The sequence below is a fragment of the Pelmatolapia mariae genome, linkage group LG15 (genome assembly GCF_036321145.2).
Source record: "Pelmatolapia mariae isolate MD_Pm_ZW linkage group LG15, Pm_UMD_F_2, whole genome shotgun sequence".
Classification (NCBI taxonomy): domain Eukaryota; kingdom Metazoa; phylum Chordata; class Actinopteri; order Cichliformes; family Cichlidae; genus Pelmatolapia; species Pelmatolapia mariae.
The window spans coordinates 25,010,893-25,037,230 of record NC_086240.1 but is presented as its reverse complement, the minus strand read 5'-3'; the positions used below and the strand labels follow the sequence as shown (position 1 = coordinate 25,037,230).

The 26,338-nt window shown below is 40.4% G+C and overlaps 2 protein-coding genes across 6 annotated transcripts in view; both read left to right on the top strand.

Annotated features, from left to right (window-relative positions):
* Positions 1–14,993, top strand: part of myt1la (myelin transcription factor 1-like, a) — a 90,628-nt gene extending 75,635 nt beyond the window's left edge. For 3 of the 5 annotated variants that reach the window (XM_063494529.1, XM_063494524.1, XM_063494525.1), the window contains exons 15-24: positions 555–706; positions 3,399–3,467; positions 3,856–3,918; positions 4,037–4,120; positions 5,869–6,090; positions 6,337–6,428; positions 6,601–6,704; positions 7,690–7,833; positions 9,381–9,443; positions 11,319–14,993. In XM_063494529.1, the coding sequence (XP_063350599.1) occupies positions 555–706; positions 3,399–3,467; positions 3,856–3,918; positions 4,037–4,120; positions 5,869–6,090; positions 6,337–6,428; positions 6,601–6,704; positions 7,690–7,833; positions 9,381–9,443; positions 11,319–11,459 (1,134 nt within the window). In that variant the 3' untranslated portion in view covers positions 11,460–14,993. The remainder of the gene's footprint in view (positions 1–554; positions 707–3,398; positions 3,468–3,855; positions 3,919–4,036; positions 4,121–5,868; positions 6,091–6,336; positions 6,429–6,600; positions 6,705–7,689; positions 7,834–9,380; positions 9,444–11,318) is intronic. The other 2 variants (XM_063494526.1, XM_063494527.1) reach the window with 2 other exon arrangements.
* A 5,145-nt stretch (positions 14,994–20,138) lies between these two features.
* e2f6 (E2F transcription factor 6) lies at positions 20,139–25,692 on the top strand. The gene is given in 9 exon segments (XM_063495229.1): positions 20,139–20,390; positions 20,810–21,109; positions 21,816–21,850; positions 21,967–22,022; positions 22,299–22,485; positions 22,734–22,874; positions 23,596–23,734; positions 23,956–24,106; positions 25,137–25,692. Coding segments are annotated over 9 exon segments (1,164 nt in total). The 5' UTR covers positions 20,139–20,273; the 3' UTR covers positions 25,175–25,692.
* The last annotated feature ends 646 nt before the right edge of the window (positions 25,693–26,338 follow it).

The following is a 26,338-nucleotide window of genomic DNA, read 5'->3' as shown; positions in this document are numbered from 1 at the left end:
GACATAATATGAGATGAAGCCCTGTTGTGGGTTAAAATCAGCTAAACTACAGTGGAGGGTAATATTCTTACTTACGGCAGGAAGCAGGAAGCTATTGAATGACAATAGCACATATTCTGTGAAATGACATAGAAGATTTATACATTCTGACATTAAATTCACAAACTTAATGTCTGACTTTTTAATGTTATTTCTTTACATATTACCCTCTTTGTTTGCATCTGTAATTATTTTTTATTTCAGTAAATTAAAATGTTCTTTTAATTCTGACTTTTTAATTTATTTTAATTACTTCTAAAGTTGTTATGGAACACAAATTAATTTAATATATCATAGCAGTGTGTTCAGACATGAGGAATGTCTAATTAATGTTACAGGAAATTTAACGACTGTTTCACTGAGGATAACATTATCTTTGACTAAGGAAAACCTAACATTACCTGATAATGCATGCTGTTTTCACATAACCTTGTTGTCTCCTGTGTTTGAAATGGGAATGTGTTGTGAAGTTTGTGTAAATTTGTAAACGAAGAGCTTTTAGTGACGCGCTGTAGTCGGCTTATTTCTCGTCCTTACACCAGAGCGACGAGCTGGATCCCTTCCAGGAGCTGCTGGACGAGCAGCACTACCCGGCCGAGGTGACCATGCCTAGCCCCAAGCACCACAAATATCTGCCCTGCAAGGAGAGCAAGAAGGAGCTCATTACGTAAGTTGTACCTCTAATCCGACTGCTGCACGCTGTTACCCAGCAGCCTCTGAGCCAAACACTCTCACGTTCAGGTCAAAGGACGGCGAGAAACCCTCAGTCAAAGGCAGCTGAGGTTCACTATGCGCTATACGTCACTTTACTTTCCTGTCTCATTAAATTGATGGTGCAGCAGTCTTACAAAAGTACATAAATATAGACATAACCCTGAAACATCAGCAGATAGCAAAGACAAACAGGACAAGTTTGAAGCGGGAACAAAACTAATTAGCAGCCTTGTAAATTTAGAAACGGAGATCAGCACATTAGTGCACGTTTTAGTCTCGATGGTGTTTCTGATCTCGTTGAGAGGCTTCATCAGATGTGACACAGGCGTTCGCACCATCTTCTGTCGCCAGCTGCCGAAGAGCCAATAAGACAAATGCTAACAGCTCAGGATTAGTAATGACAGAAATTCACAGGCCAAAAGAAAAAAAAAATAGTTCTCATCATTTTTTATTGATTTATTGCTTTTCCCCCTCACTGTAGCTCAATAAGTGCAGACACTTCACAGCGCACACATATCAGGAGATGTGTGTGATATAAACAAGTAACTGTGGAGGAGCTTGCTTTGAGCCTTATGGGGGGATCACTTCTTTGCTATGCATAGCATGTGTCCTGATCGAGCCTTTTCTTTGGGGTTTGGGCAACTGGCCAAATTGTTTTTACTTTCATCAGCTTGTGTCACGGGCGCTCGTGTAAGCAAATAAAATCTGAAACTCTTGATTATGAGGCAGGCGTCTGAGTTGGAGGAGGGTCAGACATCAAAATCATCCCAGAGCAGTTTCCCTTAATTGATCTGGTTAATTACTTTGAAGACTGCATAACAACCAACAAACAAAATAACTAAGACTTCAGGCTGTGAATTTTTTTGCACGAGTGAAGCAGGATTCATGTGAGGACAGAGAAAATCTCTGTTATGCGTGTTTAGCCTAATCGTTCCCTTACAGAGGCTTATCACTTCTGCGCTGCAAAGTTTACATTTTACTTCTGCTTAGATGTTATTTGACCTGTTTCAGCAACTTCAAGTTTCTTTCAATTCAAAAATTTTAAAGAAAAAAATTGATTCTCATAGAGATTTTAGTATTTCCACACTTTGGATTGTAAAATGTGGAAACATGGTACACTCAAAAAACAAAGATTCTTTGTCATCAGAGTCTAAGGAGCTTGGACGGAAGCGACTGGACTTCTTTAAGTTAAGAGTCGCAGGTATTTAAACCACAGTGGGGATTGTCCCTTAAGAGGTGGTTGTTGACCCATAATTAATCATCTGTGTGAGCAGATGAGCCAAGGTGTGAAAAACAGCATGGGTCATTACCACTAAGGGTTTAGGGTGAAACTACTTTGAGACCTAACCTCATTCTATCATGTGACCTACAGAGGTCACCTGACACCTGGGAAGGAATCTTAAGACTACACTGTAGGTAGCAGACAGTTGGTGTCCCTCTGTTCAGTGATGGACGTTCACAGTGGACATAGATGTTCTCTTTTACTCCGCTATCAAACCATCTGGCTTCCCATCCAAAATGTGAACACTGGCATCTTCAAAAGACTGAACAGCTTAACCCATAGTATAAAACTACATGTAATCGGATTACTTTCATTCAGAATTTGGGACACATTTTGGCTGTTACTCCTGACTCATCATGTTTGGTGTGAAGAATAGTGTTTTGTCCCAAATCCCGATCTTTTTCCTAAACCAGTTACTTCATCATCAAAAAAAAATCATCAGCCATCAGTTAACATAACACCATCAAGAAAGAGGACTTCTATCTATGAAGTGTATGTTGGCTCCAGTGTTTTGTACACTGACTGTAAGTAAGGCTATTGTTTTCCAAACATGAGTGAAATTCCAACGGGAGGCTCATGAGGTGGTTGCTCCTGGTGGAGAATTTAGAGATACACCACAAATGATGCACTTTCTTCTTGTTCCTTGTAATCAAACCTCTTTAGCAGAAGGTCTTTGGTCTTTGGGAAGGAAGGTGTTTGTCAGATCCAAGTCCTTTTTCTTGTGCTATGTTGTGCTGTTTTTGTGACCAAATAGTTGAACTTAAACCCAACTAATGAGTTAGAAATGAAACAAACTGTAAAACTCAAAATTCTAAAGGAAAGGCAAATCTTGGTATCCGGGCTAGTAAGCCTTTGGCTTATTGAGTTCATTAATCCAAGTAAAGGCCTTACAGTATAGTGAGAAGCTCAACAGTCAGACAATCCCCTGTAAGTGACTGATTGGCAACAGTAGTGAGGAAGAACTGCCCTTTAATAGGAGGAGACCCCAGATTTAGTGGAGCAACCAGAGGAAACCACAAACAATAAGCAGGACAGACACAAAATACAAAAGATGACAAATGTTAACGACACGTGGCATGAGCAGCACAGTGCTGCCACAATGCTGGTGATGCATTTCACCAGCACCACCTAGGTGCTTGCCATAGGTCTGTAAAACAGGATCTTTATGTCACAGTGGCCAATGTTCCTGCAGCCAGTCCAACAAGGCACTGGTGCTAAAAAGAAAAGAAAAATAACTCTTGTGTGTAATGGTGAGACACAGCCATCATAGGAGAAAACCACATTACGTGTTGCCCTGGGATGAGAGCATGTTTGTAAAACTGTCGGTGGTGTTAAAGTAATAGTGGCTCTTCTCCTCCTGCAGGTTGTCAAGCTGTCAGCTGGCCGACAAGAACATCCGCGGGATGATGACCACTAACTCACAAGAACTCAAGTGAGTCAACAGGATCAGTGTATCACTGGTGTGTTGTTCTCAGCAGAGTGGAAAGTGTGGGAAGGAAAGAATGTTAAAAATAACGACTGCTGTCCATTCAGTGTCCTTTCATTTAAAAGTGTGTAACTTTTACTATGGTTGGATTTAGAGCCCGCTCTTCTCTGGTTCATCCGTGATCGGTTTTCCTAAAACCATTTCTTCCTGTCTATGATGCTTTGGGTACCACTCTAATGTGTTACTGTAATTGATTTGTGAGAACTCTGAGTTTCTGATGTCAGACATTCACGGAAAAAGAAAGCATTTTTGTGGATGTAGTCTTACTTTTGTTTGTCGACACAGGAACCATTATGTGATAATACAGTTGTTTGATCTTGTATTTACTCCTCAGGTGTCCAACGCCCGGCTGTGACGGATCTGGACACATCACTGGAAACTATGCCTCCCACAGGAGGTACACTCGTAAAGAGTATAATATACAACTCCGTGCATGAAATCACAGACAAACAAACAGCGACAGTAAACCATGCTTCACTGAACGCACATGTTTTAAGTAATTTTCTGTTCTGCAGTCTGTCTGGTTGTCCACGAGCCAAGAAAAGTGGCATAAAAATCCTCCACAGCAAAGAGGACAAAGACGATCAGGAGCCAATCAAGTAAGGAGATATTTTGGAGATATGTCACAGCCTTAATATTGAGAATATTGGGAAGTGTCAGGTCCAAGATTAAAAGTAAACCCAAGCAATATCAGGGGCAAAGACAGTGCCACTCAAAAAACTATCAAATCTCTGTCATTGAGACATTTAAAGATCTGACTAGATTCAAGGTTGTGCATTCATTTAAAGTTAATGCACTTCTTAAATATTTTCCTATGGTGTATGAGACAGTTTTTGCCATATTCTATCAGCTTCTTCCCTGGTGTTGTTAAACTGTCTGAGACAAAGCAAAGAACAAGTAAAAAAACAAACAAACTGATTTCAGACCAGTAACTGAGATGTTGCTCATAGATTTTATGTAAGGTCCACAAATACAGGGCTTAGGTGTCCTGTTTTTGGATCCTACCACTATATTAAAGCTTATAGAACAATAACAGCGCTTTAGAAAAGCAAATTCTAGTTTCTCTTTAAAGTTTTTTTGTTGCTGTTGGTTTTATTCATGCTCATCAGCATCTTTATGTTCCTCTCTTAAATGTAAAATAATTATTTTAAGGCAGATGTTGGATTTTAAGAGAATAAATCTTTGAAACAGCACCTTGCCAAAAAATACAATAAGTCAGAGAGAACAAAACATTTAGTGATGTCAAACTCTGAGGGGGGCATTCTTTGGGTTGTGCAGGTTTGTTGGTGAGGTCGGTGGGATTGGAATCTGGGGACTTTGAAGGTGTTGTGGAGGATTGCTGCACATGCTAATGGATATATGAAGAATTAAAATAACAGGTTAAACTGTTGCCGTACATTTTAAACAGGTAGAACAGGATTCTCAACTTTTGACAACTTTTCTAGAGAAAAGAGAGAAGGTGCATCAGTTAGACTTTTCAAATCATCAGCAAGAAGGACTGGCTTGTTTCGTTGCCTCTTAAAAGCACATTCCAGGTCCCATTATTATGCATTTTTTTGCATCAAGGTCAAAGCACTTTGTTAATGACAGGTTCATCCATCATCTCTCTCTTAAAATGCTGCCTATGTAGACTGACCTTTCTAACTTTTGCAAAGAATATTGCAAAAGCGGGGAGCCGCGGTCAGTGCTGCACTCCACCTCCGGCTCCCAGCAGACCAAGTCCAATAAAGGTTAGCTCTAGTGAGCCTTTGACATTTGTGTTAAAGCAGAGCCATAATGCTAAGCCAATACGACCTTGTGAATAATCTAAAGTTCAGCTTGTGTCAGTCTGTAGCCAGCTGCCACCGCCGCCTCTGTTCCATCCACCATCATCATTAACAGTAGAATCATAATTAAGCTTAACCTGAGCTCGGCTGGGGAGCGGCCTGTGGACGCTCGGCTCATTCTAATCAGCCCAAATGTCACAGCGAAGGGCGTTTTGGGATGCAGGAGGCAGAGCTGAGTGTCTGGAAGCTGAAGAGGTGATAGGCGTTTGTCCTGCTCATCGTTACGCTGCTGTGGCCTTGAGGCCTTGGAAGGGTGGGGGAGGATTGTAGATGAGGAAGTGAGTCGTGACTCAATGTCCTCCCCTATTCATCAAGAGTCCTATGGAGTGCTGTGGACAGTTTCTAAAGCAAAGTGTTTCTGTCCAGCTGATCAAAGAGCTGATGATGGTTAGCGCGGCTGGCTGCGTTAGTCTTTTCTTAAACTAAAGCTTTTTGGAGGTGACAAGACTTCACTTCAGGTTAGAACTGTGGATTTTAATTTTTTTCAAAAGCAAACTGAGACCTTTATACTTGTTTCTCAGGTGTCCAGTGCCGGGTTGTGATGGTCAGGGTCATGTGACAGGGAAGTACGCTTCTCATCGCAGTGCATCAGGCTGCCCCCTTGCGGCAAAGAGGCAAAAGGACAGCTACGTCAATGGCTCGCAGTTTGTCTGGAAATCTGGCAAGACAGATGGCATGACCTGCCCGACCCCGGGCTGTGATGGCTCAGGGCACGTCAGTGGGAGCTTCCTGACCCACCGGAGGTAAGATCTTTCTTACTTTAAACAAAGTTTGTCATCAGTTCCAACTTTTTTATACAATTTATACAATTTTGGGGGTAAATAATGGCCAATATTCAGGTCCTCTCCTCCTGCCGTACATGCTGCTGGCTTTTGGTCACCGTTTTCCAAATAAGGCAGTGATTTGTATGACGTTATCTGTACAAAAATAAGCTAACATAGATACATTTTTTAACTTGGAGAAACATTTGGTTTATTTTTTTTTTCCAGTCTCTCCGGTTGTCCCCGCGCCACCTCAGCCATGAAGAAAGCCAGGATGAGTGGCGTGGAAATGTTGACAATCAAACAAAGAGCAAGCAAAGGTCAGAGCTCAAGAAACAGAAGAAGCTTTAACCTAAGTGAATTGTTTAATCTGAAAGAGTGAAAAAAACTAATTTCCTTATATTAGACATTTTAAATGTGATAAAATGCGGTAATGCTGCTTTGACCGTTAAGTCAGGGGAGATGGATTTTTTTGTTTTTTTTTTGTTTCAGGTATCGAGAACGATGAAGAAATCAAACAGCTGGATGAAGAAATCAAAGATCTGAATGAGTCCAACAGTCAAGTGGAGTCAGACATGATAAAACTGAGGACACAAGTAAGATAGTCTCTGTTTGTTAATGTAACATAAATACAAATAAATAAGTAAGACACTAGTTGGGTAAGAAACTAGACTGTCCTGTAATAGACAGAGATAAAGGTATCCCAGTAAGCTGCTATTTCCAGTAGAAATGTTTTTGTCATATTATTTGACAAAAACATTTCTACTCGATATTTAAATTATTTGATTATTTGAAGATGATGCTGTTTTTTTAAGTTCATGAAAACCTTCAATGTTTTCTTTTTCTTCTAATAATTTTTGTATAGAATAAATTTTGCACCTTAACTGCATTCAGACTTTTAATCTGAAAGGGTTAGAGGAACTTTTGACATTCATAAAAAAATACTTTCATAAGAAAATCCTGCCCTCAGCAGCCATCTTGCTAATGCTTGGTAACGCATGCTCTTTAGGAGGCTGAAGAGAACTTCTTTAAGTTTGTTGAAGATCAATGTTAGTTCTAAAAAATGTTTCGAATTGAAGAAGCCTCTTGGTCCAGAGCTGCCTTCTTTTTAAAATCCTAAGATGAAGGAAGATGCAGATGTTATGTGACTTGGATGACTGAGAACCTGCACGGACACAACATCTGCATCTTCCTTCATATGCAAGACTTTCCTACTTTACCTGACAGATGTGCATGTGTCCAATGCAATAGGTCGGACACAGTGTTTAATCTGCCATCTTTGAGTACAACAATCCGTGTGATCTTTCAGCTAATAGTCAGTCAGTGCATTTACCAATAGCAGGTGGGCATCGTGGGTTTTCAAGGAGGCTCCCTAAACCAGCTCCAGCAGTGCAAATGCAAGTGCTGTGTGCTACATGGGAGAGAGGACATCTGTGGGCAATATGCTGACTCAGTTCTCCCAAAATTGTCCGAAGTTAATGTTGGTTGATTGTTTGCACGCTTCCCAGCCATTTTGCTAATGTCACTATTAATACAAAAGCTTTAAAAGGTCTCCTACTGATTTATTTCCTCATCCGGTAGATAACCACTATGGAGACCAACCTGAAGTCCATCGAGGAGGAGAACAAGGTGATCGAGCAGCAGAACGACTCCCTGCTGCACGAGCTGGCTAACCTCAGCCAGTCGCTCATCAACAGCCTAGCTAACATCCAGCTTCCACACATGGTAAGAAAAAAAAAATCATATGTGGCATGAAGAAGTAAACCTAGGATGACTAATAATGTGACAAGTATTCTTTTACCACAAATATAAGCTTCCTTAACGTGTAATTTAAACATCTAGAGACTTAAAAATGTCAGTTAAATATTTTAAATTTTGAATTTACTGGTTTGAAAATCTTATATGTTTAACATCAGTATACAACATGCTTTAAATACAAAGACAAATATAAATAATTACATCTCAGAACAAATATACAGCAGTTTTAGAGCAGAGTTAAAGTGGATCTTATTTTTATTCTTGGACTTTACTTTGAATGTGTCACAGTTAAAAAAAAATTCCCCTTATAAACAGAAGGTTTTAAGACCAGGTGGGTGGGGCTTCTGTGCCTGAGATGACCATATTTGGGATATCTCCACTATCCGACATCATGCAGACCCAAGACTAGAAAAAACAACTGTCTGAAACTGAGTTTTTAGAGCAGTGAGAGTGTAGTAAAGCCTAAAACCAGCATGCATAAACCAGCATGCATTATCCAATGAGTGTTTCTTTTTTTTTAATTTATGCAAGAGCAAAAACTTCCAAATGGACTGAAATGCAAATCTATGTATTTATTTCTATGTTCTTTGTCTGACATGACCTATTATATCTGTTACAGTTTGTGTAATGCCACTTAGAAAATTTTATGATTGTGTTTTGAGTTTTTGTTGGAGGCTTTTCTGTTTCACGTGTTGTAAATGAAATGTAGATCTGAAGCCAGCTGTTCATGATTTCGACCCAGGGATTTTTAAAAAGCCTTCTCCAGCTTCTTCCCCCCTTAGCAACACTCAGGTTTTTCTTCATCTGCTTCTTTCTGTTCTCCACCTTCTTCTTCTTTTTTTTCCTCCCAGCAGTTCATGCTGTGCTTCTCCTGTGCTTTGAAACGCCTCACAGATTTTCACATAAAGAAACGGCCCCGTTGTTTTCTTTCTTTTGTTGTTGCTTTTTTGTTTTTGGTTGACTTTCAGTGAAGTTGCTCATGGCTGTTTTAACGTCATGTTGTCTCAGTGTTGGAAGAAGACTGGGGCTAATTGGATAATCTCTTAAAGCAGTAAAAACCAGAGTTGCTTGATAACTGGACTCTCTGCTTCCTTTCCTTCTTCCTTTAATGGGCGGGAATGCTTCATATCACACTGTAAGAAAAATATCCGCCTTAACAAGGAATTCTCAGAAAGACACAATCTCATTACCAGAAAAATACTGAACTGAATCCAAAGTTGTGTTTACACTGCAGGACTTAATATCTTTGATTCTATTTTAGCTCACAGTGTAAGAGTTTGTTCTCTCAGTTGTCTCTTTATTTTTGGCATTTTATACCTTTTTCAGTTCGTTCTGACTTTAAAATTATTCAGAAACAGGAAGCTTGCTGCAGTCTGAACAGAGCTGCAGGGCGAAAAGACTTGTTAAGGTGGACATTATGTTTTTTTCACTCCTCGGTGTAGCTTATGAAGCTTTGTGACCGCCGCTGTGTGTCTAGCGGGCTAATAGACTTCTCTGTACACCCTCTCCTGTAGAGACCGCTGCCACAGAAAGAGGCCCCAGTAAAGCATAACTGCTGTTTACAGATGCCTCCCAGAGTAAGAGATCCATTTATCCTTTATCCAATTATCCTTCTCTTCTGCACTGTCATCCCCCCTTCCTATAATTCCTGTAGCTCACTGTGGCATAGGCACATCCTAGCTATCCATTTATCCTGCAGCTTTCAACTCAGCCATGTTGATAGTGACATCAACTGTAGATAACCGCTTTTCCTCTTTATGACAAAAAATATATTGAGAAGCTAAATCTATCTTTAAATCAAATTTGGCCCCAGCAGAGAGTGTGAGAAATTCTCCTGCTTTGTTTTTTCTGACTGCACTGAAATGCTGAAATCATTAGATAGATAGATCATTAGATAACGTGACATTAACTGCAATCCTACGCCTTAATGACTTAATGTTTGTTTGTTTTTTCACTTACCTATAAACTAAACCTATAAACTCATCAGGAAAGTACTTACAGAGGTAAAATCCCCTTGACTACTTTATGAACTGAAGTATGTATGTAAACATAGGTATCGCCCCCTGGTGGCCAGTAAAAAGAAAGTTGGTTTACGCTTCTTTCTTTCAGTCCCAGAAGCCAAGTCCTGCTTTTTATGGTGTCTGTAGTTGAACAGTATTATCTGCTTTGCTATTGCACCAGCACTGAAAAGCTGAAATGAGTATTATTCGGTGGGCACATACACTGAAACCAGATTCACACACATCTTTTAACTGTTTTCAGTCCATTAAACGACTCCTGTCAGTCCCATAGATTTGCCCGCAGGCAGCCTCTTCCATCAACTAGTAAGCTCAGTAGTCTATTATCGCCTCATTTAATGGTCATGTCACTGGGTTGGTTTTTTTTTTATCCTACTGATCACAATGGGTGATAACAGTCTTCTGGCATACTAGTATTAAAGGTAGGTTGCCTAAGATCTAAATTGACTTATTAATTAAAGAGCATACATAACTGAAATCTTTTTATTGTCCATTTAAAGCCCATTAAATGGACAATAGAAAGACCTCTTAGTGGGCTCAGTTGATCACTTCATTTAAGGATTACAATGATCAGTGATTAGAATGGATGATAACAACCTTCCTGTCTCCTCTTAGTACAAGAGGGCATCTAATGGGGGTATTATGACCAATCATGACCATTAAAGAGGCTAATAACAATGAAAGTGTGTGAATCATTTAACTTGAGACGTGGATATTTGACTTTTATGTGCCAATTAAAGACGGATCATTGGCTTTTTGAGGCTCTGGACTCAAATTCTTTGATTGGCTGAGTCAGTGTGAAGTTAGCAGGATGCAATGACAGCAGTGCAGTTAAGTGCAGGGCAACTGGGTCAGGCACCAAAATAGTCATTTGTATTAATGTTCCTTAAAACTTATAAATGGCAAGTATTAAATGGAGGTCAGTGAAGACCTCAAAGACTATAGTGACACTATAACATAATGTGACATTTAAGGTGCGCAATCATCAAATAACCCACCAAAATTCCTGAAGCCAAAGCTGCACTCACTCGGAGAAGTACTTGAACCACCGAAACTCCCAGTTGGCAAATATGACTTTCCAGTTATGTCTTTCCCATCTGCTCATTAGCATCCCATTAGTTTTTATCATCACAATTTTGTCTCCATGTGCTAAACATTAACCTTTCATATACCCACCAGCTAACCATCTCTCACCTGGTTTTTGCATGGTTTGGAGTTGCATTTCGTAGATATTCGGCTGATATTACATCAAATATCGTACATTTACTTTTTAGAAAGGGAGTATTTTAGTGAAGCCATGCTTTCCCGATGGTGTCCCTTCCTCCTCCTGCCGCCCGCCTGTCTTCCAAACCTCCCCCCCAGTGTCTGAGTGAAAATAAACCGCCACCTTTATCCCACCTGATTGTGTCTACATGGGTTTCTTTCCCCTCACAGGAACCAATGAATGAACAGAACTTTGACACTTATGTGAGTACACTGACAGACATGTACACCCACCAGGACCAGTACCAGAGCCCGGAGAACAAGGCGCTGCTGGAGAACATCAAACAGGCCGTGCAGGGCATCCAGGTTTAACTCTGACTGAGGCCAGAACAACAAATGCAAAGCAAAAGCAACAAATGGGGGAAAAAAAGTGGAAAAAGAAGGGAGTGGGTTGTTTTTTGCTGCTGTAATCTATCATTAGTTCTTTAATTTCTTCTGCGGTAATGCTCTCAACTCCATGGGTATCTCTTTTTTTATTATGTTGATTGTTGTTGCCTTGCTTTGAAAAAAAAAGGTTTTAAATGAACATTCACGTTTTGTACATTTTCATATGACCTAATATAATGTGATGTACTGTTTATAGCTGCTAATGTATGCACATTCTAGTGTATATGTATGTATTTATTTATTGTAAGCTTGAATCATTTTTTATTTTAATGCGATTTTTTTTCATACATCAGAAGAAAAAAAATACAAACTGGGCGTCACGGGTTTAACAGGGAGCAGAGCGGCGACTGGAACATGAAGAGCAACCACTTCTGAAAAGCTTTTCACGAGCTTGGAAGTTGCTCATTAATTCTTTTTTTTTTTCCTCTTAATGTCTGGAAGCGGACACTAATGTAAATCTTTAGCAATTATGAGAAGAAGCGATGCTATGAGCAAGAAGATTTCAAACATCACGACACGGAAACTTTCTGGTGCAAAATCCCATCATCCCCTTCGGAGTTGTTCCGTTTCAAAGCTGTCCTGTTCCGCGGCCCGCTTTTTCTTTGTTCGTGGGAGGGAGTGCCAGTGGAAAGACCAATGGCTGCAGAAAATATAGGAGACAATCTGCCATTGTGAATTTATTTGAAATCATCAACCTCGACTAGCTAATAGAACAACGTGTCAGCAATATTGGTATGATAATATTAAAGCGTTTGTTTAGATATGGGATGCAATCTATATGAAAAAAAGTTGTTTGGGTATATGCAATTTCTTATGAATAAAACTAGAAAAGAGCTGATAGATCTTTTTACTAACTATAAATGTATTGCGTTTTGTATAAACCTTTTACTACAATCATGTTTTAGGAATCTGACACGGGTGAGAGGACTTTGGTTCTGTCATGTTCGACTTTGCACAGGGACACCTTTGTTTCCATGTTTTGATGTTTTTATTGCCCGTTAAGAGGCACTTAGCAGGCAAACGGATCTGTAGATATGACTTTTCTTTCTCGAGGCTGACGGCTCCGCTGGACTAACAGGGTCAAAGTTCCCATCCTTCATTGTATATTGCACTCGTTCTGTAGAAAACGTCTTTCCAGTCATGCATCTTGTTGTCTGAGCCACAATGGGACATGATGCCAGACGACGTGATGACCAAGCACCGCTTTTCTTTTTTTCTTTTTTAAGTCTTTGTAATTGAAAAAGATGAATGAAAACTAGAGCCAGCAGTCGTGACGTCTGTGCACTGAATTTACCGACTGAGTATTTGATCTGAATCGGCCTTACTGATGACATTCGGTCTGAAATCACAGTACTGATGGAACATGTTTTCTCAACACCGTCGATCATGCATGCACTTTATTGGAGTATGTTAAAGTATTATCACGTGGTAAATGAAGCAAAAACTGTACAGCGAGTTTGTGGAAACTGACTTTGATAAGACTTTGTGCTGGAGATGCCTGTTGGAAAGCAACTTGAAGCAAATTTCACTGAGTTGATTTAATTAAGGGAAAACTCCCCCTGTGGTCTCTCCCCAGTCTCCTTTGTTTCACAGTCCAAGATTTAGCAGAAGAAAACGTCTTCACAGTCAAACTTTTGTCTGAAACATCACAGTTCAGGATCTCTTCTTTGGTATGCAGACACATTCTAAAACGTGTTTGCACTGGATAATAAGACAATAATCATTTTTTAATATGTCTGCCATCTTTTCCAAAATATGGTGTCAACAGAGTGGAAAACTGTAGTGCCCTTTTATTTTCTGCATAGACATTGTAAGATGACTCCTGGAGCACTTAACCTCCTGAGACCTGGGCTCATGTTTGGGTTACTTGGGATGTAACAGGCCTGTGTTGGTTGGAGTGGAGGGAGGGTGCGTGGTTCCAAAATGAGTTCCAAAATATTTGGATCTTTTAAAGGAAAAAATCACATATGTTTTCTGTGTGTACATAAAAACGTGATTATATGTTGTAAGCTGATTACAACCCCCAATGTTTCCAGAAGATTAATTCAACCGAGTGTAACTTTAGGTTACCCACTAATAACACTAACAACAAGTATAAATCAAACCTAATTCTTTATAGAAACAGATAATATGATGGGAAACTGTGTTTATGCAATGCAAAATGTTTAAACATTTGCACATCTGATGGGCTTCTCTGCATACGCTGACTGATATATTACTGTAAAGCCACTCTGGACCAAATTAAGACACGAATAGTATCACTGTATATGATCCAGGAGCCTCGTGAGAATCTAGGGTGGAAACGTTTGAGTATATTTTTAAAATATATTTGTTTGAAATTGTAATACATGGATAAAGGCAAATTTTGGAACTTGCACTATACAGCTTAGTAATAGCAGTTAGACAGTTAAACTGATGAAAGGGTGAAATTTTCCTCACTTATACAAGCATAAACGTTCAATTTAATGTTTTAAAGGAAAGCAATTTATTGGATTGTTTCTAAATGATACATAATTACACCACCATAATTACTAGCAGAAACACTTGATACAGTTGGTATCCATATGAAAGTTTTTAGACAAGTGGTACTAATGAAAACTGATACTTCAAAGTACAGAAATTTTGATAAATCTTTTATGGAAACTAAACTGCATTTCTGTGTAATCAGGTGCAGCAGTATGTGCTGATATATTTAAACCTGCACAAATAACCAGCTTGTCTAGATATGAATATAAATGAGGAGAAAAGATTTACTTGTGTAAAAAACTACAAATTGTCTATCATACAAAAATACATTTTTTTAATGTATTTTTTTTATTTTTCCACACAAGGGAGAAACAAACTGCAAAGGGGGGAGTTTTCTTTTAAGACTTCTTTGGACATTTACTGCAAAGTCTCATTCCCTGACTTTTACATCTTCGTCCAGAACTTGGCGTCTGCAGCTTCCTGCCAGTAAACTTCTGCGTTAGATAGACTGACAGCTTGTATTTTTTATTTAGTCAGTTATTCTTACTGATAACAAAGGAAATGGGAGTAAAAGCACAATTCTGCCATTTAAAGACAGTCGATAGACTAGATATTGTAATAACAGATGTAAAAGCTAAACTGTAACTATTTACATAGAGAATCTCAACACTAACATGTGACACGCTAGAATGCAAAAGAAAATCCATATGAATATTTGTGAAATCATCAATTTATGAAGATGATCGTTTCTTTTCAGCAGTGCACAGATAAGGGGTTTTTATACAACATTCATTTTCTCTCCTTTTACCCCTTTTTCTCTGTTACTTGCAAAACTTTCGACAGCAGTTTTCTTACCACATGGCATGGGTTTCTGTTGATATTTTTGCTGTATGTTTAAGGTCATGAGTTGCTATGTGATATTTTAATTTGACTTGTGAAGTTTGTACAATTTTTATCATGCTGGTGTTGGCATCTCTTGCTCTGAATAAATCTTGTGTTGCAACACTGATTATAACCTTCACTTTGTTTGTCATTTTTAAAGCTGACAGTTAGTTATGTTAATAGTGTGCAGTTGGCAGACATTTAGTGGTTTTTATTATTTATACACCAATGAAAAGAGATCCAGTTGCCCAGTTATCTTTGTAACATGTAATATACACCAATTTGCCAAAACATTAAAACCACTATGATGTAGGAAAAAGGAAAATGTAAGGATCTGTGTGACCTTGACAAATGGTAGTTTGAGTCTGAGACTATCTCCAGTAAAGCAAGCCTTCCCAGGATGCACTGGCTAGTACTAGTTTCAGTACCTAAAGTAGTTCAGGGATATCTACCTGGGTACTGGCGAACTCATTAGAGTTAAGACTGGGTTTTTGTTTTAGCCACATTCTAGATAAGCATATTTTAAATTTTATTCGGTTTAGGTGGGCAAAAATTCTATGAAGAGGGGTGGACATTAAATCGACCCAATCCCTAACCCTAAGTCCTAGGTAGTTTATTGATGGACTTAACAGAAATGGGATAGCATACACAGCTTCTGCAGTTGGTCAGGATCTTACACTGAGCTATCTACTACTGGTGGCACCTACAAGCACTTAAGTGTTTGATCTGAACCAGTGATTTTCTGCAGGTTACCAATACCTTACTAGTACCAGGTTGGATCCCTTTTGTCTTGAGAGCTGCCTTGGTTCTTCATGGCACAGTTTCAACAGGGTGCTGAAAACAATCCTCTGTGATTTTTGTCTATATTGACGTGATAGCATCACACAGATTTTGCAGCAAAGTCATTGCCATGATCAGTTAACCAGTTTGAAACCAACTTTCTGACATGGTGCATCATCCTGCTGGAAGTTGCCATCAGAGATGGGTACACTGTTCATACAGGAATTAATATGGTCAGCAAAGATACTCAGGTAAGCTGTAACATTTAAAGGATACTGAAGTGACACTTAGGGGCCCAAAGTTTGGAAGAAAATATCCCCCATGCCATCACACCAATAACACCATCCTGAACCACTGATAGAGGGGAGGATAGAGCCAAGCTTTCATGTTGTTGACCTTCTGAATGTCAGCAGAAATCGACTCTCATCAGACCTGGTAATGTTCTTCCAGTCTTCTGATTCTCCAGTTTGGTGAGCCTGGGTGAATTCTAGCCTCGGTTTTTTGTTCTTAGCTGAAAGGAGTGGTACTTGGTGTGGTCTTCTCCTGCTGTAGTCCATATACTTCAAGGTTAAACATGATATTCTGCATACCTTGGTTGTAAGTACTTATTATTTGAGTTTCTGATGCTTTCCTATAAGCTCAAAGCAGTCTGGCTGTTCTCGTCTGGTATCAAGACAAGACAAAATAAGATAAGATAAGATAAGATAAGATAAGATAAGATAAACCTTTATTAGTCCCACACATGGGGAAATTTGTTAGGTTATGGCAGAAAGTGGACAGTACAAAGTTACAAGCAGCAAAAATTAAGAAAAACAAAGAACAGAATGAGATAAAATAGAATAACATACTATATAAAACAGAACAAGATGCTGTATACAATAGAATAAAATACTATATAAATTGAATAAAATACTATATTGCATTGGAAAATTACACTTAGTAGTAACACATAAGGGAGACTAGGCGAAGGCTATTGTGGTGTATTGAATGTGTGTGTGTGTGCGTCTGTCTGCGCGTGTATGGTCATCTGCAAAGTCTTTGTTGTAGAGTCTGACAGCAGTTGGAAGGAAAGACCTGTGGAATCTCTCCTGCATGGGGTGGGAGATGTTGTCCAACAGGGATGACAGCTTAGCCTCCATTCTCCAGTCACTCACGACGTCCACTGGGCATCCTAGAACAGAGCTGGCACCATGGATTTGCCTGTTCAGTCTCTTTCTGTCCACAGCAGAGATGGTGCTGCCCCAGCAACAAGGCAGAATTGCTGTTTAGTATAAAATAGAATAGAATGCCTTTATTGTCACTATACAGATGTACAATGAGATACAGAGCATCTCCTACTCAGTGCAAACATGTGGGAGAAGAAAGGAGGGTGAGGTGCTCACTTTCTGCAGCACTATATACATATGAACACACACTCCCCGTTGATGTATAAGGTGGCTAAGTCAATGCTGTGCCTCCTGAAGTCTACAGTGACCTTTTTGGTTTTCTTGATGTTCAGTGCCAGGTTGTTCTCTGAACACCATGCTGCCAACTTCAGGACTTCCTATCTGTAGGCTGCCTTGTCTCCCTTTGAGATGAGTCCGACTACCGTCAGCAAACTTGATGATGATGAGGCTGTTGTTGTGGGCTCTTCAGCTCTCAGCGAAGGCGGTCGCACTTTTCTCCTCTCCTCTCCCTTATCTTCCCTGCTTAGCTTCTTATGTCCTTGTCTTGTCTCGTGCTTTTACTTTCCCTGGAACACTCTCTTACAGTCTGTGTCTAAAACCTAAAAGAGAATTATGGATTTGATCAACTGGTCTCTGAACGCTATTGACACCATTTTCTCAACGAGAGGTCTGGGCTCGGGAGAGCCCGAGTGCCCTGGAGGGACTTTCCCTGCCGGATACACGATGGACGGGTGGCAGAACTGGAGGATCGTGTGCCTGGCGGGACTGTCGATCGAGGACGCTGAAGATATCTACCTATTCGGAACCATGATAACAGGGTTCTTGCTGATCGGAGCTGGCTTGGCCCTGGCTTATCGGAGAATTAAGAGAGCGGAACCGGCTGTTCAAACCCCCACAAGGCTGCCCGCTGGAATTGACACGATTGGACGAGGTGCGACTTCTCAGAGAGGGCTCACTGAATGCAGCATGGTTAAGAGCTTGGAGGCGCTTACGATTGCAGTAAATGCTCAAAATAACACCTCTGAGCGTATATTGGATTTCATCAGGAAAGAATCCACCCAAAACAACAACTCGGGGCGGAAGCTGGATTACATCTCAGATCAGTTGGCTGCGGTCGTGAGGTCTCAGAATCTGCTCTGTGAGCAACAGAGTGACAAGATCACGGGATCGACGGTTAATAACATCATGGAGAAGCTCGCAGCTATTCAAAGGGAAATTGAGAGACCAGTGTCGGAGTGCTAAAAGCAGCTTGAAATTCTCATGAGTTGTTTGCAAAAGAAAAATCACCATCATAATGCGGCTACCCCCTCAGCGCCAGCTGTGGGCTCAAGGCTGGAGCTGAACAAAAGCTCCCTGATAACGACTGTGTTGAGTCTGTTCCTTCCCATTCCATACAAGGCCACCTGAGTTGGCTGGAAGACTGTTTACTTAGCCTGGCAGGGCGAAGGACACTGTCTCAGCTTGACTCTGGACATACACATACACTGATATGCACACACTGATCCCCCCTCCCTTTCCAAACGCCTTCGATGCTTGTGCCCTACCGGGGAAGATGGCAGTCGACTGGACCAGCGCAGACATGCTGCAGGACCGGAAGCGCTGTCTACACCGGCTCTCTCTTACCCTTTACCCGCCCCTGTTGCTTGTCTTGTGTTTCTATGGTGTATTGATAGTCATGTGCTTTTTGTGCTGAGATGTTTTTTTCTGTTATCAAACTGTTCTCCCACTAGGAGTTCAGTCTGAGTGGAGTTTTTTTTTCTCCTCCTCTCTCCTCATGTTACGTATTTTCGTTGTTTTTTTTCCTATCAGCCTACCTTTCTGACATGTCTCCCCAATGTGATGTTTGTGTAAAGTTGGTAAGAAGGTTCCTTTGTAAGTGCGCATGCGCCATTAGCGTGCTGCCTGCTGTAACCCTAATTTCCTTTGGGATTAATAAAGTATATTAATTGATTGATTGATTGATTGATTGATTGATTGATTGATTGCAGCCGTGGGTATAGATGAGAGGGCTCTGGATATGTTCTACTTTTTTGGCCACTCTCCATTAACCCTAGAGATGGTTGTGTGGGGAAATCTGAGCATTTTGTGAAATCTGCTCAGATTAATAAGGCTCTCGGAGGAGGCGGACTCATCTTTCACCCTCTCCCTCCCTTATCTTCCCTGCTGCTGCTTCTATGTCTTTGTCTAGTCTTCTCTAACTCTAACCCTCAAAGAGTTTCTCAGTCTTGTTCTCTAGAACCTAAAGAATTATGGATTTGATCAACTGGTCCCATAACAAAATTGACATCTTCCTGGGCTGCTGGATACTCGATGGTCGATTGCGTCGTGTGTCTGGCGACACTCTCGGTGGAGGACATTGAAGGACATCTACCAATTCGGAACCACGATAACAGAGTTCTGGCTGATTGGAGCTGGCTCAGACCTGGTTTATCGAAGAACAAGAAGCGGCTACAGCTGTTCAAAATCCCATAAGACTGGCCGACATGATAGACGATGGGCAGGGCTGTGAGTACTCAGATGGATAAGATCTAGGAGAAGCTCATGGCTCTGCAATATGGATAACATCTTGGAGAAGAAGAACGGGAATTGAGAGAATTGGTGACCAGTGATGGACATTAGACCAACTGTAAAAACTGGATGCAGTTGTTCGCACTAAACCCAAACATTCACCATCTTCACTCATGCGGCTATCCCACTGGCGCCAGCTGAAGGCCTGCAAAGGTCGAAGCTGACTGGAGCAACAAAAATTCTCCATGATAACAGAATTGTTGTCAGAACTCTTTGTCCCTCCTTCAAGGCCACCTGGGTCCACTGGAAACTGTTGATCTCCGCTTAACCGGGCGTGGTGTCACTTTCTCTCCGCTGAACACGGTATACACACACACGCACACACACGAAACATGTACACTGATACTATCACCCTCCCTCCCCCGAATCCAACGCCTCCTCCCATGCTTATCTCATCTCAAATCTGCATATTGCCTGTCTAGCACCGACAACAATGCTACTTTCAACGTCACATAAGTCACTTTTTCATGAAGTTTGAATTTCAGCAGGCTGGTTTGAATGTCTACATGTCTAAATACAATTGGACATAAATCTTGCTGTACAAACAATTGTAAATAACAAACTGTGATATGTGAATAAAGGTTTAAAAAGAAATTAAATCCATAAACAAATCTAAAACCGTAAATCCGGGGAGTACAATCAATTGTCCGGTAGACGGCGCACATTTGGCTTCAACATACATTATCGCAATCGTTGGCCTGCGTTGTTGTACTTCCGGGTGAAAACATGTCTATTTCCGGCGTGGAAGACGGCACAAACAAACCAGTCGTGCTGTGGCGGGTTTTTATTCCCCGTGTGCTAACGGTTACAAACGGGCTGCGGATGTGCGCTTTGCCCGGTCGGTGTGTTGAGGCTGGGCGGTGAAGAGACGATTACCATGGTGAAGTGTGTCGTCTCTGGGTGTCCGAACCGCATGGTAAATGTTAGCCGGGGGCTCTTCAACAGACCCAAGAAGAGGTTCTTCAACTTCCCCCAGGACCCTGCGCGTGTCCAGGTAGGGTCAAAAAACTTTGCGAGTTACAACATATTTACAAGCTACATGTTTGAATAACGACCGTTAGCATCGCTTATATATTATTATGATTATATCGGCTAACATGATGCCAGTTAAACAGCTGCTGTTTAAATAACCCTGATGACATGTGTTAGCTCATTTACTACACAGCTGGAGTAAACAGGAAGCCATTTCCAAAACATAGAATCAGCTTTGCTGTTTACGATATTTAAAACTAGTTTGGCCAATAGACGAGTAAATACTTTTTTCTTTTTATTTCTACCAGATAAATGCAGTTTTGATCACAAATAACTACCAGTTTAAAAATACTTTGGGCCTGTATCACAATATCTGTGATGGAGTAAAAACCCAGTCAGTCAAACTAGAGGTCAATAAAGACTAACTGTGTAACTGTTCAGGTGTGGCTTGCAGCGCTGAGGGAGACGGAGAAGCAGGACTCTGCAGAGCAGCATCTAATCTGTGAAGACCACTTCCTGCCAGAGGACATCTCAGATGAAGGCGTCAGCAGCGACGCCATTCCCATAATGCCCCCCTGCCTGGACGGAGCCCTAGGTCTGCTTAGTCAATGGGGGGCCGAGTCGTCCGAGGAGGAGGATCAGTGGGCTGCTGGAGGAGGAGTTGGTGAGGAGGAGGAAGAGGAGGAGGAAGTTAATGTTCCTGTTATACCTTTTGCACAAGGACCTACTCCACATAAGCAGGTAAGAAAATGGCTATCTCTACATTTCTTTGTGTGATGTAAAGTAAGGTCCAGTTCACAGCTGGTTGCTGTTCCCTGTATAGAGTCATACAGGGTCTGTCTGTAAGTGCCAAGTTTGCCAGTTTTGTTTGGGGTATTTTTTTTTTTTTTTGTCACGGTTGCTGGTTTGAAAGCCCTCCAGCACATTGTCTGCACTAATGTGGAATCACTAACCAAATCACACAAATCAGTAAACACATGTTAAATACATAAAGGCCTCGACCTGTGATTTGGGAGTGAGAATACTGGAATGTATTTGGCCTCCAGTACCACTGTGAGGAACTTTGGAGTAATTTTTGACCAGATTATGCCTTTAGTTGAGTGGGAGGATAAAGGGATGTCACGTTGATGCATTTTTTTAAGTTAAAAACTTTTTTTGTTTTGATTTTCTTTTACTTCTCAGTTCCAAACTAGTGACTTACTGAATATATATATTTTTTTCCTTTGAAGACATAACTGAGTGTATAAGCAGTTACAATATTGTTTAATTTATTAACCACAGTGTTTGAAAACATGTATTTAAACAATCAGCTTGTAATTGATTGTTTTTTGTGTGTTAATCCTGATTCTTTCTTTTTGGTGTGAATACGTTGGTGTTTTAACACTTTTTGGTGGACATGAAACCATTCTGACTTTGATCTGCTTTGTTTTCACTTTTTGAATTCGAGGAACCAGATGCCAAGACGAATTTAGGAACAAGAAGGTAAAAAAAATGCTTTTTTTTTTTTTTTTGCTTTCTTACTACATTTTACAAATGGCAGACAACTTAACGATAAATGACAAATGAATTTAGTTGTTTTTTTAAATCTTTCTTTCCAGGGAAATCCTCAGTCATTTAAAAGAGATGATACAGACCAGGATATCCACCCGCCAAGGTGCATCCTTCTTTTATATTTACTCTTTATTCAGATTTATTTATTAGGTTTAGGTTAGGGTAGATTTGAAATACAGAGAAGTAGTGGATAAGATCGAGTAAATGTTCAGCCAGCCAACTGGAGACTCACGGCTTGGGACTTGAACAGCCACGTGGAGTGTAGTCCTAACCTGTGCTGTGTTTGCAACATCTTTTAGTGGATAACATAGAAAGATGTAGATTTAAAATGTTTTTATCCCCTTGCTCCACCTTTATCTGAGTGTCATGTTGGTTTCAGATGTGTCTCTGGGAGTTTTGACAGTGCGTTTCCTGGAGCTTCTGCTGATGTCGCCCGATGGCTCGATCGACCTCCGGGAGGTGACGAAAAGCCTGCAGACCCGCAGGCGGCGAGTTTATGACATCACCAATGTCCTGGAGGGCTTCAACTTCATTGAGAAGCAGACGGCCAATAAGGTTAAGTGGACGTGAGTGAGCAAAAGTTAATTTCTTACTGTTGAGTTCTGAATACTTTGTGTGTTTAATGTTAAACGCTGACAAAATACATTTTTTGACAGTAGGTCTCTTTGTGGGCCTTCATGAACATCTCTTGGGTTTCTATCAGTAGAAAGAGGTGGCTTAAAGATGTTTTTTGTTTTTTTTTTAAAAATTAAACTTAATGTCCTGTGTGCTGTCTGTGTAACACAGTGTAACAGTAAACTTGTCGTCTGTCCAGAGGAAGCTGTCCAATCTCCAGCTTTCTGCCAAAGAGCAGGCAGAAGTTCCAGAGAGAGCTGGAGAACCTGAAGCTGGTGGAGGACACACTTGACAGCCTCATCAAAAGCTGCGCCCAGCAGCTGTTTGACATGACTGACGAGTGGCAGAACGCTCTATATCCTTCTGCATTTCCATCAGGGACTTAGGACAGTTTGAACAGAAGTAATGAAAACAATGCTCTCCTGAATGTAAGCCATGATTTAACCATGTCAAAGTTTTTCCTTTCTCAGAATGAGCCTCAAAACAAGTCAGTTTGCATGACTGGGCAATGTACACTAAAGGTAAGAAGTTTGTTTTTGCCAATTTGAATCAAAATTAATGTAAATGTTCTTTGGTTAAAAAAAAAAAAAAGTATGTTATGCTTGAGTAAACAAAACTCCAAGAGAGCTGAGACTCCTCTGGCTTTGTGTAAAACCTCTGAGCACCAAAACTTCCTCTCTTCATGCATGAAAAAACCTGCAGTTTAATTAAATGCCACTTGGTGTCACACCTGCTGATACAGAAACAGCCCCTGGTTTGCAGAGTTTGCCTTCAAGATTATAAGAATACAATTATAATTGTATTCTTTTATTCAGTTATAATTGTATTCTTATTATAATTCCATATTTGTGCTTCCACTGCCCCCTTGTGGCCATTACATTAGTTACTGCAGGTTAAATGAGAGAACAGAAAATCTATCAATGATTTACTGTAGCTGCACATCTGAGAGCATCACTCCTGACACTCTATAAAGATTAAAATGTCATTTTTGGCATTGGCATGAAAAGAAACTGTGAGGTCTAAAACCACCCTTTAATAACTGTTAAGTGAACAGAAGATAGTTTTCTTTAACTGTCCTCCTGCACATTGGCCTACGTGACCCATGAGGACATCAGCCGGCTCGAAGCTTTCCAGGAGCAGACGGTGATCGTCGTCAAAGCTCCAGAGGAAACCAAACTGGAGGTTCCTGCACCGACAGAGGTAAAACAACATAAAAAATACTAAAATATCATAGACTAGGATAAAGTTCATTTTCAGGATGATCTGGTCTCTTTTATCTGAGTTCAACTCCAATAAATGTAGCATGATTAAAATAGTGTGTAAAATAATCATTGTTTTTGTTGTTTTTCAAAACCTGATGATAAAGTTTTCTAAACATACGCTGAAACTCAGGTTACATTCATGCATGTGTGTTGGTGCAGGACAGCATCCAGGTCCACTTGAAGGGGGGGAAAGGTCCCATCATGATGATGACTTGCGATATCGGGACAGGTGAAGCTGTGACAGACGAGACGAGCGGCTGCTTTGTGACACTGGAGGAAAGCCGGATAAAGACGACCACACTGCACAGAGGTAACAGAAAAAAACAGAGTAACACAGGGTGATAAAACCTGAGGTTTCAGTAACTGAACTGGTTCAGGTTGATATTTAGACTGTTTAGTGTTGAGCTACACACCGTGTATAAATGAGCTCAGTGCAGATGACCATCAGGACCTGTATTTATCATTGCCAGTGGGTTTATTATGTCACTAGTTTTTATACCTACATATTTAACTGTGGAGTGTACTTTAAAGAGAGATCAGTGGGTTAGTGAGGCATGTTGAGCCTAAAGTCAGAGCTTTTAGGGCCGATTACATAAACCTGTCTGGATCAAGTTATGTTCCATTTCCATTTAAAGTCAGCCAGTCACGCCTCTTTTACTTTCAGTATCCCTTAAGTGCCATTTAGACATGCAGCCTGTTGAGCCGTACTTTACTGGCATTACTAAAGTTAAGCCTTTCTGTCCATCATTAAAGTTTCAGAGCTCCAATGTGCAGCTGATCCGTTACAACAATAAATGGGAGCACTCAGTAATAAATATATTCAATTATGACATCACAAATGTGTCTGACAGAAGCAGGCGGCTCTCACTTGATCCATTTTCCTCTTAAGAATGAAGTGATGCATCAAAGTTGTCCTAAAGCAGAAAGCCTGAGTCACCAGAATGTCGATAACCACCGTTGTGATGCATGAAATCTTTGACTGAGGTTTTAGGTTCTGTCAAAGCAGCTAACATAAACAAAGCTTGGATATGTTAAACTTGCTTCGTAGTATACCCCTCTGATGGAGGATGCATCAGGAAGGCCCTTTCCTCCTCATGAGCCTCTGCACTCGATTGAATAACATTCAGTGAAAGCAGTGGGCCAGGAACAATAAACATGATCAGATCTCAGTGCGCTCAGAAAGCTTGATTATGTAATAAAACTCTCTCTAAATGACCTCGAGTATGTTTTTGCACTTGGGTTCTGCAGTTTCTTTTATGGGTGAGCATAAACACTAAACGTAACTCAGCTGATGTTTGTAGTCTGAATTCATGGTCGTGGTGCTGTTGTTGCTGTTGCAGAGACCTCGATCCCACAGAGTCCCACACAGAGCACGTAGCTACCAGCTGATCTCCAGAAGATATCGTCTGATTTGAGGGTTCAGCACAAAGAATTTGAAAGCATTAACAGAAACTGCAAAACGTTTCTGAAAACGGTTTTGACTGGAAAGATCCAGAAATGAATTGTCAGCTAAATGATATTCAGCTGAACGTCATCACCTGAGTCCTGGCATGATGGGGACTTTATTTATGGATCATTTGGCACCACTTTTCGTGTAACTGATGTGGATGAGGACAGTTTAACCCGGATGTTTGGAGATTCATTTTTGTATGAAAGACTTTGGGGGGAATGGAGCTGCTGAGCCTCCGTTCTGCAGATGAGTGCAGAGATTCTGGGGGCCTTGTAATACACATAACAGTTATTTACTGACGAACATTTGCTGTAAAATATTTTACCTGTTTGTATTTTGAGTTTGTATCAGTGTTTATGTCCTGATATATGAATATTTTCATCTTGGTTTGAACTTTCATTTAGAAACACACCTGCAAGATGCTGTAATGAATAAAAATGAACTTGTATAAACCTGAGGAGCTGGCTCATTTCTTTCACCAGCAGCTGAAACGATTTAAATATGTGAATTTTGTGACCTCTGACCTTTTCTTCTCTCTGATGAGGTGTTTCAGAAAAGAGAAATGAGTAAGTGTAACCAAAGGCCTTATGGTTAATTCTTTTGTTTAAAATAATATTGTTGTCTGATTAGCCACAGATATAATGTCTGAAGGCATTACTCATCTTAATGTGGAGATTCATTTGAATATGCACTTTCTGATGTGCATTAAATCAGTTCACTGTTTGGCATTTCACTATTCAAAATTAAAATAATTAATTGTTGTCTGAAAATAATATTGTTATGAAGGCTAGATGCATTTCCAGGAGTGGGGAGCTTTTTTTTTTTCTTTGCCAAGGTCTTTAATCTTGAAAACTGCATGGCACACTGACAGGCAGAAAAGACCATTCGTTGAAAATATCAATTCTGGGGACAGTAGACTATCTAAACAAATGTAACCAGCTAACCTGTCTCCGGTGTTTTTTCAGCACCGGTTTATACACACATACAGAACGAGATTACTATGACATCCACTTCAAATTGAACTACAGGGTGATGCTATGATACATGATATTGAGACACACAATTCTAATCTTATATGACATTCTTAGCAAA